The sequence below is a fragment of the Andrena cerasifolii genome, chromosome 16, assembly GCF_050908995.1.
Source record: "Andrena cerasifolii isolate SP2316 chromosome 16, iyAndCera1_principal, whole genome shotgun sequence".
Lineage (NCBI taxonomy): Eukaryota > Metazoa > Arthropoda > Insecta > Hymenoptera > Andrenidae > Andrena > Andrena cerasifolii.
This window is the reverse complement of record NC_135133.1, coordinates 7,631,435-7,651,695: the sequence shown is the minus strand read 5'-3', so window position 1 is coordinate 7,651,695 and position 20,261 is coordinate 7,631,435. Positions and strand designations below refer to the sequence as shown.

At 38.7% G+C, this 20,261-nt stretch overlaps 2 protein-coding genes across 8 annotated transcripts; both read left to right on the top strand.

The window, feature by feature from the left end:
* The first annotated feature begins 1,847 nt into the window (after positions 1 to 1,847).
* Pfk (ATP-dependent 6-phosphofructokinase) lies at positions 1,848 to 11,740 on the top strand. 7 transcript variants are annotated; one of them, XM_076829218.1, is made up of 17 exons: positions 1,848 to 2,005; positions 3,820 to 3,919; positions 3,997 to 4,148; positions 4,227 to 4,416; positions 4,484 to 4,694; positions 5,692 to 5,800; positions 6,184 to 6,372; positions 6,476 to 6,666; positions 6,741 to 6,816; positions 7,024 to 7,050; positions 7,165 to 7,185; positions 7,375 to 7,476; positions 7,543 to 7,749; positions 7,824 to 7,976; positions 8,066 to 8,390; positions 8,472 to 8,694; positions 8,768 to 11,740. In XM_076829218.1, the coding sequence occupies exons 2-17, from the start codon at positions 3,829 to 3,831 to the stop codon at positions 8,910 to 8,912; spliced, it is 2,412 nt and encodes an 803-aa protein (XP_076685333.1). In that variant the 5' UTR covers positions 1,848 to 2,005; positions 3,820 to 3,828; the 3' UTR covers positions 8,913 to 11,740. The 7 variants fall into 7 exon arrangements, with proteins under 7 accessions (XP_076685333.1, XP_076685334.1, XP_076685335.1 ...); XM_076829219.1 differs by lacking the exon at positions 5,692 to 5,800 and adding an exon at positions 4,882 to 4,990; XM_076829220.1 differs by having other exon boundaries at positions 1,848 to 2,009; positions 3,824 to 3,919.
* A 448-nt stretch (positions 11,741 to 12,188) lies between these two features.
* Positions 12,189 to 14,358, top strand: Tram (translocating chain-associated membrane protein 1). The gene is made up of 7 exons (XM_076829226.1): positions 12,189 to 12,526; positions 12,783 to 12,959; positions 13,038 to 13,153; positions 13,246 to 13,458; positions 13,530 to 13,639; positions 13,720 to 14,007; positions 14,088 to 14,358. The coding sequence occupies exons 1-7, from the start codon at positions 12,395 to 12,397 to the stop codon at positions 14,183 to 14,185; spliced, it is 1,134 nt and encodes a 377-aa protein (XP_076685341.1). The 5' UTR covers positions 12,189 to 12,394; the 3' UTR covers positions 14,186 to 14,358.
* Positions 14,359 to 20,261: the final 5,903 nt, after the last annotated feature.

Genomic DNA, 20,261 nt, shown 5'->3' with positions numbered 1-20,261 from the left:
AATTACTGAACCGGTAGTAACCTGAAACCGATCTCGTTTTAGCTCAGCAGGTCCAAACGTTACATATGTTTTTACTATTCAACCATCTCTCCTCTCGAGCCACATTCAGAATCTTCCCCTAAAGTGTGTACTGAAATTCCTAGGCCGTCAACGTCCGATCACCGTCTGTCCCTTTCTGGATAATGTCAATTTCACCTATTCCATAATAGAAATCTCATCGTTTCGCGTTTCTTTCGATACGCGGACATCACGATTCATTCCAAGTAAGTGTTGGTTTTATTTCCGTTTTCTTTTCCTCCCTTTTTTTTCTCTTGTTTTCTTAAATAATTACCATGAGATGTATACGCGATAAGTACGAAAAGACGGAAGCAGGTAACAAAGATCTGTCGTTTCTACAATTTGCTTGTTTCAATCTCTTCCTGCGTCCACTCCCTTTGCCAGTCTTCTCCCACTCGTTCTTTTCTTTAATCGTATCGAGCATTTATAATAATAATTTGATTATTGCGCTTTACGTTATACATTTGCGAATGATGAAACATTGTCCGTCATTCCAGTTACGTGTTTCCGAATCATCAGCGCTCTCTCTCTCTCCCTCTCTCTCTCTCTCCCTCTCTCTCTCTCTCCCCCCTCCCTCCCTGTCACCCTCTCCCTCTTCTCTCATTCTATCCCACCGCTACTCGCGTTAAAGAATCTAGCCACTACAACACTACTTCCAAACCTATACATCCGCGAAATCTCCCTAGTTTCCTATTCCTCTCTTACGTTGTTCTATTTGTATTTATCATCTACCATCGTAATTGTAAATTATAATTATTATAAACGTTTACACGAAATAATAAATTCTGATAAAATGTCTGAAGAAAAACTGTAACTTCGGCTGTCTTGCTTTGCGGTGTCATCGGGCTATGGACGCTGTAGGGTCGGTAATTGTCAGAATTACGTTAAATAAAGAGGACAGAACGCGTACAAAGTGGATCGGAGATGAAGTCCGGAGTCGTTGTAGAAAGGAGAGCACACTCGTATTTTCCGTTGTCCATTTCTTGTCCGTGACACTAATGCGAACTATAAAGGGATCATCATCAACTCTATCGAGATAAAGAAGAACTTACGGAATCAGCAGAACCAGTAATCTAACAATAAGTACAGATTATAGTATGTGATTTCCGACAATATGCAGGTGTGGGCCCAAAATGTTCCTATGTCATAAGAATTTCACATTATTATTGGACATATTACTGCCATTTTAATTGCCGTGTGAATATCCTCGTCTTTATCGTCCTAATTATTGATTCTTAGAACTACATATAAGTGCTCCTCCTGCCGTAAGACGTAACTACTAACTAGACTGGCAATCTCTGACGTCGATGCTTACTTCGACGATGATAATTATTTTCGGTAACTGTCGTTTATAGATCGGAATCGTGTTTATTTGACAAGCCGCATCGACATCAGTTATCAAAATGATTTCGCATCGAATCATAGTGCATATTTAGATAAGTTCAACGGAAACCGTTTGTTCCTTTAAAAGTATTTGCTTTTGTTTATAAATGAGTCCTTTAAAGAACGATTCACCAACTATTATTGAAACCTTTTTAGAGCCTGCATGGAAAACAGTTACGACGATGAAGCGCATAAACATTCGAAGCTTTAAACTGTGTAGTTTTGAATTTTTTAGTAGGTAAGATTTAAAATAGTTTTCGGAAAAGTAGCCTGAGCTGCAGAGGCTGCTTATTGGTGGACGTGCGTGTCACTAACACCATCTACGGACGTTTCCTAAATGTGTTTCTACGTGGGGTGGGGCGACGAGTGGCGATCGACGATGCTGGTGGGGGTTTCGTGCAGAAGCACACATAAAGGTCACCTTCAGTCTCAGTCGAGCACGAGACGTGGGCGCAGAATTTGACGTTTGCTTGGCATATCGCAGATCAGATTCTGTAACTGTAACAGGCAGAGGGAATATCATCCCTCGCACAATTTCCATTGTAACTGGATATATTATCGTTCGGTAAGTCGAACAGAAATCTATCATTTTCTAAGTAATTCGCCACGACAATGGATCATCTGCTGACCGATTAAGTGACAGTGACAGACAGTGTGACGTTATGTTGTATACACTTTCAGATGATCAATCATTCTCGATTGCCATTCGTACAGCTCATTTAATTTTACTGACGGCACGGTACTTGTGTTCTCTTATTTATCGAACTAAATCGACGGACGCGAGATTTTACGCTCGAAGTGGATATGGTTAGCAGAACAGTATGATATTCCAATGATCTATGAAGCGCGTATCGTTGTTCTCATGTTTTGATGCACGACGACACTTTGACACTGTGCCAGATTCCATTGATTCTTTGTACATACGCTACTTATTTTAAAATACGAAGGACTACCTGAAGAACTTTTGTGTTGCAATGCCCTTTGAGAAAATAATATATACTATGTAATTGACGATTTTTCCTCTATTTGCAATGCCTAACAGATGCAACAATTTCCATTAACGACAGCGTTTTACGATCTTACGTTACGTATTTTATTGCTACTCAATTTATTATTACGCAATATTAGAAGCTATATCATTATTCATGGGAAATTATTGATTTATATTACATTTTAACCTGTATCTTAAATACCTTGCGCATGGGGAACCAGTAATTAATATAAGGTGCGTTCTTATGTACTTTTGGGTTAAGCTTATATACTCTATTTGGCATCGAGTTAACTGGATTCTGCAAGTCGAGTCAAATTAAGTTCGTCTAAATATGGTAAGAAATTGTTTTCCAGCATAATTTGATAGACCCTAACTTTCATTCTTCCGGAAATAAAAGCCAAAGATGCTTTAGCTGACCCGTAAAATTCCTCTTTTCAAAAATCATGCTAGTAACATTTCCGATCGTCCAGCCCATCTAAATTAAATTGTTTCTCATCGCTCCAATTGATATTCTTCCATTCAGCACATCCATGTGATGTGTGATCGGGCCGATTCTATCCGCTTTGTCTTATTTACTTTATTTAACGGTGGCTACTTTTTTATTTTCTTGCATTCTACTTGGCCTGGTGACATAATAAATCTATGAATGATGGATTTTGCTGCTTTAATTGCTGGTGAAGCCGCTACTGCACAAGCACTTGTCATAGAATTACCCATTTCTCGCAAAATTCTTCTTGGCAAGAGTTTAGTGCGGAGGGGTGTTCCTTCGATTTCTTTTTACCATAATTTGCATTTCAAAAATGCATACGAATCCTTATAGAAAACAGTGAATAAATTGATAATTATCATGATTTGCACTTGTGTACAGTGTTAATTATATCATAAAAGTTTCTAATTTTACGAAGAAATGGGGACATGCACTCTAGTTCTGTTTTGTTTCTAAATTTTATACTGGACAAAGTTTTTTGGTTTGTGTGATTATGATATATAAAAATACGTAACCTAAACTTTTAGAAATGACGCGAGAATTTTTGAGAATTTCAGAGAATTTTAAACGCACCTTATAAATATACTTATTGCAGTTGTATAGTTGTCTTAGCCTAAATATAAATGTTCACATATTATAGTAAAATATATTTCCAGTGCCAATAGTTTGCTCTCAACTTTTTTATTTGAATTATATTCTGTAGGTATATTCTTCGGTTATTAAATTTCTTGCGTATTTTACATTTGTGATATGTATGTAACATGTGATGTGAAATCATATGCTTGCGACACTAAGGACAACTCAGAGGCGAAAGTTCTACTTTTTTACCTCCTAAAGTATAAGAACGACCAAAGTGTTTGCTGATTCAATGGTATTACATATTAAGGTTTTTATATTGCAGGAAGAAGAGATGGCAGAAGATACAGCAGCAAGGTTTATAAAACCTGGTAGTCATAAAGGTAAAGGCCTTGCGGTCTTCACCAGTGGTGGTGATTCACAAGGTAAGAAACAAATTACTTGAATAGGATATAATTGTATAGGCTGTTTAATTTGATTTTTATTGTTATATATTTATTAGGGATGAATGCTACAGTTCGAGCAGTAGTTAGAATGGGTATTTACTTAGGGTGTAAAGTTTACTTCATTAAAGAAGGATATCAGGGTATGGTGGATGGCGGGGATAACATTGTAGAAGCAACTTGGTCTTCTGTATCGTGCATCATCCATAAGGTATGCATTTAGATGTAGATTCTATCGTCAATGTACCGTTTGTGGCTGTGAATAGTAATAAATATTTATATATTCTAGGGTGGCACGGTAATAGGTTCTGCTCGATGTACAGACTTCAGAGAACGCGCTGGTCGTTTGAAAGCAGCTAAAAATTTATTGACTCGCGGTATAACTAATTTAGTTGTAATTGGCGGTGATGGTTCCCTTACGGGTGCAAATCTTTTTAAAGAGGAATGGCCCGATTTATTGAAAGCATTAGTTGAGTCAGGTAAGGCGAAAATTACAATTGCTTGGTATATATCGAATGGCAATTGATCGTATTCTTCATTCATTAGGGGAAATAACTTCGGAACAAGCGGATAAATATCAACACTTGCATATCGTCGGAATGGTGGGTTCTATTGACAATGACTTTTGCGGAACCGACATGACCATTGGTACCGATTCTGCGTTGCATCGTATTATTGAAAGTATCGACGCTATCGCCAGTACCGCGTATTCTCATCAACGAACATTCATCATGGAAGTGATGGGCCGTCATTGTGGGTAAGTTCGCAGTCGTGCGCTGCTAACTGTGGGCGGAGGGGCGGGGGTAACGGTTTATAGGTACAATAAATGACTTGAATCCTAATTACGTTTCCAGCGATAGAAAAAAGCGTAGATTCTTATAATCTAATAAGATTTAGTCGTGTAATATTATTTACGAGTCTGGTAAACTTTACTTATTGGATAGGTATCTGGCAATTGTGGGTGCTTTAGCTGCGGAAGCAGACTTTGTTTTCTGCCCGGAAGCACCACCTCCCATTGACTGGCCTGATAGACTATGTAAAAAATTGGAGCAGGCATGTTGTTTAGGAATCTTTCAAGTTTCTTGTCGCATTGTCGCCTTCCACTAACTGAACTTAACAAATTCAGTGATTTTTATTTTTTTTTTCGTGTATTTTTCGATTGTTTACTTGTGTTATTAATGCTAATAATGAAAGCGTTACTTCATGTTACACTTACTCATTCTTTGAATTATGCGTAGATATATAGAATGAAATGATTGAAAAGCAGTGAACGGTCGATACAAGATACAAGTACATTTTAAGCTAATTTAGTGAAATGAAGATAATTAAACCAAGGGATTTCAGGTATTTGACGTTAGCTTCGAGTTTAGCGGTAGAGGCATGTTACTCCTTTATACCTGAGGCACCGCCGGCCGGTGATTGGGTCGAGGAGCTATGCAAAGCTGTGCGACAGGCACGTTATTGATCGATCATTTATACATTTTGTTCTTATTCAGACGTACTTACCCCTATACGTATAATGATAAATATCGTCTATTAGCCAGACATTTTCATGTCTCATCTTCTATGTCGAAAGTGTGTCTGCTCCTTTATCGAAGTAGTGCTAGTTATTGATCACATACATAAATATATATATATAAAATTCTGAACCTTCAAAAGCAAAAGGAAGATCATTTATCCTTTACCATAATTATTAATTTTTTTTTTACATCATCTAATATCTTTAGCCTAGCTTCTGTAACATACTATTACAGTTACCTGGCTCTAGTGGCAGCCATATGTTCCGAAGCTGACTTTGTGTTCATCCCAGAGTGGCCACCTGAACAGGATTGGCCAAACAAGCTGTGCAAAAAGTTGTTACAGGTTCGCAATTTTTTTTGCAATTTTTTATACGGTCAAATAAGATTATATATCACACATGTATATCGTAGCCCTTGCTAAAGTCACAAACTAAAATAGAATTTATTTCACAAGATCACGCATTATCCATTTACTTAGGGACAGAGGTGGAAACAATATTTTTTAAGCTTATTATATGTGGCATGCTTTGCTTTTTTTTTAACAAATGGTAACAAGTTTTCATGTGATTATGAGATGTGTATTGGAATTAGCATATTATTTTATAATCTAATCCTTTTTATTTAGCTCAAGTTATTCTGCAGACGGCTTTAAAGCTTTTGGCTGTATCGTGACTGATTGCTTTATATTTCAGTAGAGATTTTAAGATAGGAAATGGTATTTTTCAGGAAAGACTTAGTGGACAACGACTTAATATTATTATCGTAGCGGAAGGTGCAATCGATAGGAACGGCCACCCAATTACTGCCGATGAAGTTCGTAACGTTGTTGTGGACAAGCTACAACAAGATACTAGAATTACTGTTCTTGGTCACGTTCAAAGAGGTGGTAATCCGTCAGCTTTTGATAGAGTTCTGGTTAGTTTTCTTTAATCGTGTTCAACACGATACGTGCATGTTCCATTGTTATCGCTTCAGAGAAAAAATGAATCGTAGTAATTTAATGATAACAATGTTCCAGGGTTGCCGTATGGGTGCTGAAGCCGTGATGGCTTTAATGGAAGCAACGCCGGAAACTGAAGCGAGTGTCGTTACACTGGACGGAAACCAAGCTGTTATATTACCACTTATGGAGTGCGTTCGTCGGACTAAAGCAGTAGCCCAAGCTTTGGCCGATAAGAATTGGGATCTTGCTGTTCAACTTCGGGGAAAGTAAGGAGGAGCTAGAGCGTTATTCTTTTCAAGTTGTTGTATATTGCGTTCTGTATCGTTTACAATATTTTTAGAGGATTTGCCCGTAACTTGCAAACATACAAGATGTTGACTCGTCTAAAAGCGCCCGTGGATCATGATCCCAATAAGGTATGCTATTATCGTGTCTCTAATATTATAATTACTACTACGAACTTAAAGCCTTCCGGCGGGAGCCTGGAACGACTGATCATTAAATGCTAAAGTATGAAATGCCAAATGATGGTGGTAAACGTTATATGAAAGAAGTGGTCGGAAGGTTTTTAGTTTTAGATTCAGAATTACCTTTATTACATGTACTATTTAATACTGCTTCAGGGAAGTAATGGCCCCACATTAACAAAGGTAAATTGCTTAAAAAAGAAATATAAGTGTACACCTTTCTGCTAAATAAGAATAATCTGATGTGTTGTAAACACAAGCCTTCTAACATTTCTCTCCTTTTCTTTCCACCATTAGCAGTTCACGTTATGTGGGCAAGTGAGTTAACCAACCTTTAAATCATCAGTCTGTCACTGTGTTTTCATGTACCTATGTGAGCCTATGCATCGTGCAGTACTTAATATCGAACATTAAGTCAACCCACAGAATGTGTTCGTTTTTTTGTGTGCACGCTGCATGGATCAATGTCGAATTCTTGCACTATGTTACGGTAGAATTTTGTTGCAGGATCACTATACATTAGGTGTGATGCACATTGGATCACCGTCTTGTGGTATGAACGCAGCAGTGCGTTCCTTCGTTAGAAACTGTATCTATCGTGGTGACAAGGTATAATCTTGTAGCGGGCGGTTTCTTAACGTTCCACCACACAGATCTGACACCGCATCCTTGCAGGTCTATGGTGTGTGCGATGGAATCATGGGACTTATGGCTGGAAAGTTCAAATTACTGGACTGGCCCTCTGTGACTGGTTGGGTAGCGCAGGGTGGTGCTTATTTAGGAACAAAGCGTGCTCCGCCTAAAGACGATCAGTTACCGCAGATTGCTCAGAAGCTGAAGGAGTATGGAATCCAAGCTTTGCTTATCATAGGAGGATTTGAGGTAAGAGTTCCGGATATTTCATTTATTTGATGGTGGTTTCCGAGTATATAAGCATTGTTATTTCATTCTCGAAGGGCTATCAAACGGGACTTACCTTCTACAAAGCTAGGGACAAATTCGAGGAATTCCGAATTCCTATTGCTATGATTCCCGCAACTATCAGCAATAATGTTCCGGGAACCGAATTTTCGTTAGGTTGCGACACTGCTCTCAACGAAATTACCGAGGTAAAGATAATTATTTTATCTCGATATGACATTAATCCTAATATACTAGAATGCTAGGAGGCGTTTAAGTGGGTCCTTATTGTCCTCAGATATGTGATCGAATACGTCAGTCGGCCCAGGGTACGAAGCGTAGGGTGTTCATTATCGAAACTATGGGTGGATATTGCGGTTACCTCGCAACTGTTGCTGGTTTGGCTGGTGGAGCTGACGCGGCCTATATATTTGAGGAAAAGTTTAATATCCAAGACCTGAATCAAGATGTGATTGCGATGGCTGCAAAGATGTCCGAAGGTGTACAAAGGGGTCTCATTTTGAGAAACGAAAACGCCAATTTGATGTACAATACAGATTTCGTGCAAAGACTCTTCAGCGAAGAGGGAAAGGGTCTGTTCAGCTGTAGAATGAATATTATTGGTATGTGTTTCATCATTTATCGTCACTTTGTAATTACTTCTGTAAAAGTGTTTCGTATGTAAAACTATAAAATTCTTGTAGGTCACATGCAACAAGGTGGTTCTCCGACACCGTTTGACCGTAACTTGGGCACAAAAATGGGTTCGAAGTCGGTGGAGTGGTTCACTGAGCAATTGAAGAAGCATACTAACGCCGATGGAAAAACTGTAACTATGGATGCCGATACCGCGGTTATGATCGGTATAGTTCGAAGACAGTATAGATTTACACCGTTCACAGAGCTTGTCGAGGTTACAGATTTCGAGTAAGGAACTTTCTAAATGTCTAAACTTTCTTCCATCTGACGGTCGCGAGTAAATGCTTAATGATATCCGTAGGCATCGCATTCCAAAGTACCAATGGTGGATGAAGTTGCGACCGTTACTCAAGGTTCTGGCAAAACACGAGTCTATGTACGAGGAAGAGGGACTTTATATAACCGTAGAGGAAATGGATCTCGAGAATGACCCACCTCTTGTCTAAGCTACACGTCACACATCACGGTATGCGATATAAGGTAAAGTTCCGTAACATGTACACTATTAATCGTGAAATGTAGATTTCATTGAAGAGTATTACAGTATTGTATGGCATTATAATAATCATGTTCCGTTGTTATTCATGAGAAGAACGATCAAATTTTTAGACGTACAATCGTAGGATATAAATGTTCTGCGGGATTTAATATAAGACAAGTATTTTATCGATTCATGCGAAATCGCAATGTATGTTGAATATAATACTTAATAACGAGGCGCGCGCGCTAAAAATCATAAATGTGAAGAATTTAAATAAACGGCAGATTATTACACATACTATTGCCATGGTTAAGAATACAGATTAATATTTTGTTTGGAAAGTCGAATAGAATGTCCATATTTTAAATGCGGTTTAAACTCAGGTGAGAAGTAGGTACAAAGAGAGTACCTGAAACGCGAAGGTAAGCTGGTGTATCTTGATAGTATAAGAAATTAAAACGAGTTGATAGGAAATTCTGATGGCATATTCATTAGTAACGATGAAAGACGACTATATATTGTTATATCGTGTGGCGTTAAATATTTATTGCCATTAATGCGTACATATAGTATGTATGTACATATATCGTACGGAGAATAGGAGAGGCGAAGATAGAGAACAAAAACAAAGTAACGTATGCAAGTATGATATCCATCCGAATGCTATACTATAATCAGGAGGCATTGGGGAAGGTAAAATCATAAGGTAATAACTGAATACGATTACACAAAGATGATCACAACCAAAGACGATAATCATTCTCTCTCGATACCAGACTCAAATTACACTTCCATTTTGAGCGCTAACTAACCGGTCGTGCAAATGTTCTTACGCTCATCGATTTCGAATGTTAACAGCCCGCGATTCTGTTACACAACTATTCAGTGGTGAGATTTTTAAGGGCGAATGAAATGACATTGTCGGCACTTAATTTCTTCACACACCTTGCGACAAGAATTTTATTGATATTGAGACGGTAATGGTTTTAGAACGCTATCGTATTAACAATCATTGAGACGATTTCAGTTGCTACACGAAGTACATTACACCATTCATGGAACACTACTTCGCGGATAAATGTACTAGGCTATATTTGTGGTCTAACTAAGATATAAAATTAAACATAATGTGGCATTTTTCTTTTTGACGAGAACTTATCCTTTGGTTCAGCTTTACCGATAGCTGTGGGAAGCTATTTGAAGAATATACTTGTCTACCTCAAAACATAATTTGCAACTTCAGGCGACGTTTAGGTGCGGGACAGGGCCCTAAGTCGTACTGGTTGTGCGTAACGTTAAAAGATTTTGCTAAGATTTAAGGCTTGTGACCACAAGAGTATTTAGATTTAATTCGTGTTATTATTGTACTCGTGTGTTTCTCGTATATTTATCTCGACGAGTCGTACAGATACCTATTAAACTCGTAATTGTTTTCTCGAATACGTAAAGTAGATGTACTATTCCTATGAAATTCTAGAATCATGCACACGATGTTACACTATGAACCGTTATGACCTTTCACAAATTTATTCCTGTATATTTTCAAGCTCGACTAATGTCATCGATACGAGATTGACGTTAACAAGAAAATCTTTCTAATGGCTCGCAACACACGTCCACGTTTGATAAAAACAAAAAACATACATTATTTCAATTTCCGAAACGTGACGATTCAATCGTAAATCAGTAATAGTCGATAAAGCTTTAAACGTTTATTTGTATCTCGAAGCAATTTCCTCCAGGCATGTTATACAACACTGCACGCAGCATGTAATAGTAGAGTTGTTGTCATTGAGTCCTAAAGTAGGTTAATAACAAAAAATGTATAACTATTTAAAGAATGTGCTGCGCAAATCGCGAAACGCGCGACACGTTTAGAAAGATATAAAGACAATAGATGTTGTTGAGAAGCATATAAGTGAAACTATAGTAACTGTTCAAAACATACAAGTGCTATATAATGAAATGTTTAAACGCGTACCCGCGAAAATATCGGGCAAGGAGAAGGCTATAGGAGAAATTCACCTCTGGCCTAATTACTCTACGAATAAATATCGGAGTGTACTTAAAGTGGAGGCGGATAGTATATTGTCAAACCGTAAGATTAGAGATGGTTAAACGAAAAGGTGAAAAGGAAGCGAATGACGATGCGAGAGTGAGCGCTGTGTGATTCGTCTATAAATCTGCCGCCTCTATTCATAAATATAAAATTACAGTATACACGTACTTGTACACACCGTGTAAGTACACCTCTGTTTTGTGCAAATCTCGAATTTCATCGCATAGGATAGATATTATCTCTGTGTTCACTCACTGAAGTACGTACGAATGAATGTCGAGTGCTCCGTCGTCGTTAATCACGCTGTATATGATCAAACATAAAACAAAGAAGCAATAATGTACAAACACACGTGCGTTGATATCACACAAGTAACGCGATTAACCGATAGCATAATGAAGATATAACGTTGAAAGAATATATATATTATTTTTGTGATTACAGATATATATATTTTCGACTCATTGTTGACCAATGAATTTACAGTTTATCTCTCACATAACACATAGCGTACAGAAATTATTTTCTTCTGACATCGAATTGTTGAACATGTATTTTCGCTTTACCGTTGCATAACTATTACTCTATTTATTCGTCGGTAGTTGAAAGTTTTACGAGTTACCTGTGCTAATTGCATAAGTTTAGAGGAACAAATCAGTCTCTACGTATGTACACATCGTGACCAGTGAGAATGTACCTAAATAATGCTATCAATAAAATGTAACTTACAGATATCTATTGCCCTCCACCTCCACGAGATTCAATATCGTTCTGTTCATAACTATGTGCTTTGTAAGTGTGTCAATCGACGGTGAAATTACGCATCGATCGATTCAGCAAATTCGCATACTCGCGTATCGCGTACATGCGTGTGCAATTGTATAATAATAACATATGCATATATAACGTATACGTGGTCGCTGAGAAGAATTTGAACGTTGCCGCCACTAATCACGCGCCGTAGTTCTCGGCGCACTTGGCAACAACAGAACATCCGTAAGATTGTATGCGAAGCTTCGTTTATTCGAATGATTAGTTTCATATAAAAGAAGAATAATTCTTTTAATTAATACCATACAGGTGAGAACGATGTACAAACATGAATAGCCGGAAATAGGTGTTGCGACGTTATTGTGATTTACGTGGTGCCAACAAGTAAAGGTAGAAAGCGCCACAGTGTCCGATGTGGCCCGTAGTCAGCCGTAGTAAAGCGTGCACACGATACACGTACATGCGTTACTCTGTTAAGGTGTTAGTTGAGCCTATCGGTGCCACTGCGCTGCTGCGGGCTACGGGCTTATTCGTTGTGTTCGTTGGACGGTGGACAGCAGTGGACCGTGAGGCAGTTTTGTGACTGTAACCGAGGAAACTGTAGTTTTGCTGGAAAAATGGTCGCGATAAAGGGTCGCAAAAGTTCGAACAAAAACCCTCCTATATTCAGTCATGAGTTTGTCATTCAAAACCATGGAGATATTGTTTCTTGTGTGGCTATGATTTTCGTAACTGGCCTAATGATGCAGGTCAGTATTCAACTTTTTCCACGTCTATCGCGTCTTTATCTTATGCGTGCATCTGTTTACGCTTCGCCGCCTGTTCTTCTCGTTTAACGTAGTGAAACGAGTGAATACGAACATAGGATTTTTAGTTACCGTCGATCGAATAACCATATGTTACTTATTACAACCGGCATTCCTTCGCCAGATCATTCGTTTCTTTGCCTTTTTCTCTTTCCCTTTCCCTTTCGTTTTTTTATACATCGTATAAATTACTTTTCAGGCAACATCACCATGGGCATATACATTCATTACCATTCATCACAATGTAACTTCTGATGCAGAAGATCCTAGTGTGCCAATGAAATACACCACTGGTTGGAAAGACGCGTGCGCTGTATTTTTCTATTTCTTAATAACAATTGTAATGCACGCTGTGTTTCAAGAATACATCTTTGATGTGAGTTGCACTTATTACAATCCCTTCAGGTGCGTACGAATCGCTCGCATATAACTATCTTTCATACAATTTTTTCAGAAAATTTCAAAGCGTCTCCACCTTAGTAAGGTAAAGCTTGCTAAATTTAATGAATCTAGTCAACTTGTTCTGTTCTATGCTTTGTCCGTTACGTGGGGCATAGATATAATTATTAGGTAAGGAACCAGTATAATATTGTATAATATAATAATAACCAATGTAATAAGTATTGGGGTGTAACTTAGTATTAAAATTGCTATCTTTTCAGGGAAGATCTGTTATTAAATATATCCTTGTTGTGGAAAGAATATCCTGTATCGTTAGCCTTTTCCTCGAAATTATTCTTCGTTGGTCAGCTGGCTTATTGGTTGCATTGCTATCCTGAATTATATTTCCAAAGGGTAAAAAAAGAGGACATTTCACCCCGTGTGGTGCAGGCAACCATTGGATTGCTCTTTACCCTTGCAGCTTATGTGTTTAAGTATGTTGGAAATATCGCAAAACATTTATTGTTGCTTGTTCCATCCTCTAAAATTTACATACTTCTTACAGCTTCCAACAAGTAGGAATTCTGCTGTTAGTTTTGCACTATACAGGAGATGCTATGCTCCATGGAGCCAGAATTATACACTTTGTCAGTAAGAAAGAAAAGTTAACGAAATGTAAGTATCATTTGGACTATACATACTATTTTATATAACAAATAGATCCGATAGAATGTTAGAAAATTATTTTCTTACAGTGGCATTTCTGGTTTCCAACTCCGTGTATGTCTTTGTACGAGTCGCAACACTTGCTATTGCATCTTTAATCTTCCTGTATGGTCTAAGCCAAGTTGAAAGCGAATTTGATTATGCTACTGGGAACTTCAATATTCCAGCGATACGATTCTCGGCTTTAACTATTACCGTGGTCTTCCAAGCCTATCTCTCTTATGTATTTATCAAGAGACAGATTAAGCGCGCTCGTGAAAATGCGATCCCTGTACAGGTGGCGGTAAAATCAAAGCAAAAGTCGAAGAAGAAGGAAGGTGAGAACATTTCCTGCTGCTGCTCCTATGCTACTTTTCACGTTACACCTAAACTTTAAATGCACAATCTGTTGTTGCAGGAAAGAAATCTGCCGCATCCGAAGATGACGATTTGCCAGAAGTGGATCAGGCAACTAAAAAGAACCTTAGGTCTCGTTCATCCGCGAAAGCAAAGTAGACACTACTAAACTACGAAATTTGTCTAAGTCTGATTCAACATTTGATTTCATTCATCTCTATGCAATTGTATACATGCATCACGGATAGGATTTGTTAGCTATTATTCGTAATAACTTCCACTATTTTAACATTCTTTCTAAATACAAATTATCGCGCCATTCTTTAATAGTATATTTCGCTTTCATTCCAACTGTAGCTAGAATTTGCTCTCATGGATGAAGAAGTGTTTGAAATTCTGTGTGTATGATGCGTGTGTGTATCCTATATAATAAGACGTTTAAAGTGGATGTTCGTTTGTTAGCAAAATCTTTCCAGAGGCTTTCTTCGTACTTCCCGATGACCTACAAGGTTCAGATTGGGCATGAAATTCCCTTACCATTTTCGTGTCACATCCAACGATATCGATTCAGTCTAAAATAAGATTATAATGCTGTTTTGACTATTAATCTACCGCTCCCAAGTAATAAACAATCTATTGCAAAATGTCCTCGGGTCCCGAAGACTACGAATATAAATTTTACGAAAACGTTTCGATTCCTTGTTATCAATGAGTTATACGTGTCGAAGGATGGGCACCGTCTATTTAGACATGCGCGGAGTACAGAGATTTGAGGGAATGTCAGTAGCAGCGTCAACTTTTAATATTTTTCGCCGTACGACATGTAAACGTGCTAGTTACGTGTTCCACTACACGTAAAGTACTAAAAATCAATGTCATCTTGTACAAGCTCTCAAGAAGTGCCATATTACGGCGCCATATACTTGGTCTCCGGATCCTCGAAATAGATTTTCGGAGAGAAATTTACGAGTGTCGTTGAGGGGGTAGACACGGGTAATGCAGCGCGCTCTATACCGACACAATCTGGCCCGAAACATGGGTTCGGGATTTTTCGTTTTTCGTCCTTATATGAGTAGATTTGGGGCTGGGCGAGGTCTCATTCGAAAGAGGAAGGTTCAATGCGGAGCGCTCTGCTCATGGTTCAACGAGATTGTGTTGATATGTAATAATATCAGTGTCCAAAGTAAAGCAAAAGTCGACAAAATATACCCGCGGAATCCAAGCATTTTTAGGTCACTAAAAGAGTTTTGTGACTCAAACGGTGAGCAGAGCGCTCCACATTGAATCTTCTTCCTTTCGAATGAAACCTCTCCCAGGCCAAAATCTGCTCATATAAGAACGAAAAACGAAAAATACATAGCAAGTCACGTGACAAATTTAGTTGAGGTAGTAGATACGAGATGGCGCCTACTCGGGAGGACTGCTAACGTGGATTCATAGCAAAACTGAAGCGATAGCTGGCTATACGAGCCACAATAAAAGCATGATGGAGTCAACGTATGCATTTTCGGACAATTGTAGGTTGTGGTTATATTCATTTTAGGCATACATTTACATAGGAACTGCTGGGAATTGTATACATTTACTAAATTAACGCTTTTATCGTTACATATACATCACTTGAAATCGCTGTCGTATTTATGTCATAGTAATTCAGGCAGTTAGAACAACAACGGACTAACCTACCTTAAAAAAAAATTTCCTAGTGTACATCGATGGCTTACAATTAGTGCACACATATTGTATGTCCACTTTTAGCGTTTTTGAGAAAAACAGGTTCAAACATTCAATGGTACTTTATAATTACATAAATACTTTTTGCATTATTGTAATATAGGTATCACTGAAAGTATGTAATTAGTAGTATAAGTTAGAATCTGCAAAATTATAATAATAACTCGACAATAATGCTTGGAAGTTGGACATGCTATTGTAACCAAGTACAGAGGAGGACATACAATACTGAATGATATTATATAAAAATGAATGAAAGGAATAATACTGGAAATAATCTCACTTCAATATTATATTTATTTTTAAAGTAACAGGAATAAAAAAGTAATTCGTGGTAGATATAGGAAGACTTTAAAATTTTTTCATTTATTACATTTTTCCAAGACTATTTTCATCCAGTAACGTCTCCGGAGAGCAAATCGAAGAGCGAGAAGTGGCGCAGATGATTCAAGACAGTGACTGTTTAACGAAGAGACGCAGAATTTTGGAGCGCCACTTATTTGCAACTTTAAGGCAATGCCTTCGAAGCTGAAATTCAGAATACCTCTTTTCGCTTCATGTTCTCCTGATACCTGGGCCAAAATCTGGCAAAAATTTTCAGAATGCACAAAATTGGGCTTTGTAACAGGAGAACATGATGTCGAAAGAGGTGGCACTAAGTAAAGTCTTCGCAGAGAGAATCGAAGATGCCTTCGAAGCTGAAATTCAGAATACCTCTTTTCGCTTCATGTTCTCCTGATACCTGGGCCAAAATCTGGCAAAAATTTTCAGAATGCACAAAATTGGGCTTTGTAACAGGAGAACATGATGTCGAAAGAGGTGGCACTAAGTAAAGTCTTCGCAGAGAGAATCGAAGATGCCTTCGAAGCTGAAATTCAGAATACCTCTTTTCGCTTCATGTTCTCCTGATACCTAGGCCAAAATCTGGCAAAAATTTTCAGAATGCACAAAATTGGGCTTTGTAACAGGAGAACATGATGTCGAAAGAGGTGGCACTAAGTAAAGTCTTCGCAGAGAGAATCGAAGATGCCTTCGAAGCTGAAATTCAGAATACCTCTTTTCGCTTCATGTTCTCCTGATACCTAGGCCAAAATCTGGCAAAAATTTTCAGAATGCACAAAATTGGGCTTTGTAACAGGAGAACATGATGTCGAAAGAGGTGGCACTAAGTAAAGTCTTCGCAGAGAGAACCGAAGATGCCTTCGAAGCTGAAATTCAGAATACCTCTTTTCGCTTCATGTTCTCCTGATACCTGGGCCAAAATCTGGCAAAAATTTTCAGAATGCACAAAATTGGGCTTTGTAACAGGAGAACATGATGTCGAAAGAGGTGGCACTAAGTAAAGTCTTCGCAGAGAGAAACGAAGATGCCTTCGAAGCTGAAATTCAGAATACCTCTTTTCGCTTCATGTTCTCCTGATACCTGGGCCAAAATCTGGCAAAAATTTTCAGAATGCACAAAATTGGGCTTTGTAACAGGAGAACATGATGTCGAAAGAGGTGGCACTAAGTAAAGTCTTCGCAGAGAGAATCGAAGATGCCTTCGAAGCTGAAATTCAGAATACCTCTTTTCGCTTCATGTTCTCCTGATACCTGGGCCAAAATCTGGCAAAAATTTTCAGAATGCACAAAATTGGGCTTTGTAACAGGAGAACATGATGTCGAAAGAGGTGGCACTAAGTAAAGTCTTCGCAGAGAGAATCGAAGATGCCTTCGAAGCTGAAATTCAGAATACCTCTTTTCGCTTCATGTTCTCCTGATACCTGGGCCAAAATCTGGCAAAAATTTTCAGAATGCACAAAATTGGGCTTTGTAACAGGAGAACATGATGTCGAAAGAGGTGGCACTAAGTAAAGTCTTCGCAGAGAGAATCGAAGATGCCTTCGAAGCTGAAATTCAGAATACCTCTTTTCGCTTCATGTTCTCCTGATACCTAGGCCAAAATCTGGCAAAAATTTTCAGAATGCACAAAATTGGGCTTTGTAACAGGAGAACATGATGTCGAAAGAGGTGGCACTAAGTAAAGTCTTCGCAGAGAGAACCGAAGATGCCTTCGAAGCTGAAATTCAGAATACCTCTTTTCGCTTCATGTTCTCCTGATACCTGGGCCAAAATCTGGCAAAAATTTTCAGAATGCACAAAATTGGGCTTTGTAACAGGAGAACATGATGTCGAAAGAGGTGGCACTAAGTAAAGTCTTCGCAGAGAGAAACGAAGATGCCTTCGAAGCTGAAATTCAGAATACCTCTTTTCGCTTCATGTTCTCCTGATACCTGGGCCAAAATCTGGCAAAAATTTTCAGAATGCACAAAATTGGGCTTTGTAACAGGAGAACATGATGTCGAAAGAGGTGGCACTAAGTAAAGTCTTCGCAGAGAGAATCGAAGATGCCTTCGAAGCTGAAATTCAGAATACCTCTTTTCGCTTCATGTTCTCCTGATACCTGGGCCAAAATCTGGCAAAAATTTTCAGAATGCACAAAATTGGGCTTTGTAACAGGAGAACATGATGTCGAAAGAGGTGGCACTAAGTAAAGTCTTCGCAGAGAGAATCGAAGATGCCTTCGAAGCTGAAATTCAGAATACCTCTTTTCGCTTCATGTTCTCCTGATACCTGGGCCAAAATCTGGCAAAAATTTTCAGAATGCACAAAATTGGGCTTTGTAACAGGAGAACATGATGTCGAAAGAGGTGGCACTAAGTAAAGTCTTCGCAGAGAGAATCGAAGATGCCTTCGAAGCTGAAATTCAGAATACCTCTTTTCGCTTCATGTTCTCCTGATACCTAGGCCAAAATCTGGCAAAAATTTTCAGAATGCACAAAATTGGGCTTTGTAACAGGAGAACATGATGTCGAAAGAGGTGGCACTAAGTAAAGTCTTCGCAGAGAGAACCGAAGATGCCTTCGAAGCTGAAATTCAGAATACCTCTTTTCGCTTCATGTTCTCCTGATACCTGGGCCAAAATCTGGCAAAAATTTTCAGAATGCACAAAATTGGGCTTTGTAACAGGAGAACATGATGTCGAAAGAGGTGGCACTAAGTAAAGTCTTCGCAGAGAGAAACGAAGATGCCTTCGAAGCTGAAATTCAGAATACCTCTTTTCGCTTCATGTTCTCCTGATACCTGGGCCAAAATCTGGCAAAAATTTTCAGAATGCACAAAATTGGGCTTTGTAACAGGAGAACATGATGTCGAAAGAGGTGGCACTAAGTAAAGTCTTCGCAGAGAGAAACGAAGATGCCTTCGAAGCTGAAATTCAGAATACCTCTTTTCGCTTCATGTTCTCCTGATACCTGGGCCAAAATCTGGCAAAAATTTTCAGAATGCACAAAATTGGGCTTTGTAACAGGAGAACATGATGTCGAAAGAGGTGGCACTAAGTAAAGTCTTCGCAGAGAGAATCGAAGATGCCTTCGAAGCTGAAATTCAGAATACCTCTTTTCGCTTCATGTTCTCCTGATACCTGGGCCAAAATCTGGCAAAAATTTTCAGAATGCACAAAATTGGGCTTTGTAACAGGAGAACATGATGTCGAAAGAGGTGGCACTAAGTAAAGTCTTCGCAGAGAGAACCGAAGATGCCTTCGAAGCTGAAATTCAGAATACCTCTTTTCGCTTCATGTTCTCCTCATACCTGGGCCAAAATCTGGCAAAAATTTTCAGAATGCACAAAATTGGGCTTTGTAACAGGAGAACATGATGTCGAAAGAGGTGGCACTAAGTAAAGTCTTCGCAGAGAGAACCGAAGATGCCTTCGAAGCTGAAATTCAGAATACCTCTTTTCGCTTCATGTTCTCCTGATACCTGGGCCAAAATCTGGCAAAAATTTTCAGAATGCACAAAATTGGGCTTTGTAACAGGAGAACATGATGTCGAAAGAGGTGGCACTAAGTAAAGTCTTCGCAGAGAGAAACGAAGATGCCTTCGAAGCTGAAATTCAGAATACCTCTTTTCGCTTCATGTTCTCCTGATACCTGGGCCAAAATCTGGCAAAAATTTTCAGAATGCACAAAATTGGGCTTTGTAACAGGAGAACATGATGTCGAAAGAGGTGGCACTAAGTAAAGTCTTCGCAGAGAGAATCGAAGATGCCTTCGAAGCTGAAATTCAGAATACCTCTTTTCGCTTCATGTTCTCCTGATACCTGGGCCAAAATCTGGCAAAAATTTTCAGAATGCACAAAATTGGGCTTTGTAACAGGAGAACATGATGTCGAAAGAGGTGGCACTAAGTAAAGTCTTCGCAGAGAGAATCGAAGATGCCTTCGAAGCTGAAATTCAGAATACCTCTTTTCGCTTCATGTTCTCCTGATACCTAGGCCAAAATCTGGCAAAAATTTTCAGAATGCACAAAATTGGGCTTTGTAACAGGAGAACATGATGTCGAAAGAGGTGGCACTAAGTAAAGTCTTCGCAGAGAGAACCGAAGATGCCTTCGAAGCTGAAATTCAGAATACCTCTTTTCGCTTCATGTTCTCCTGATACCTGGGCCAAAATCTGGCAA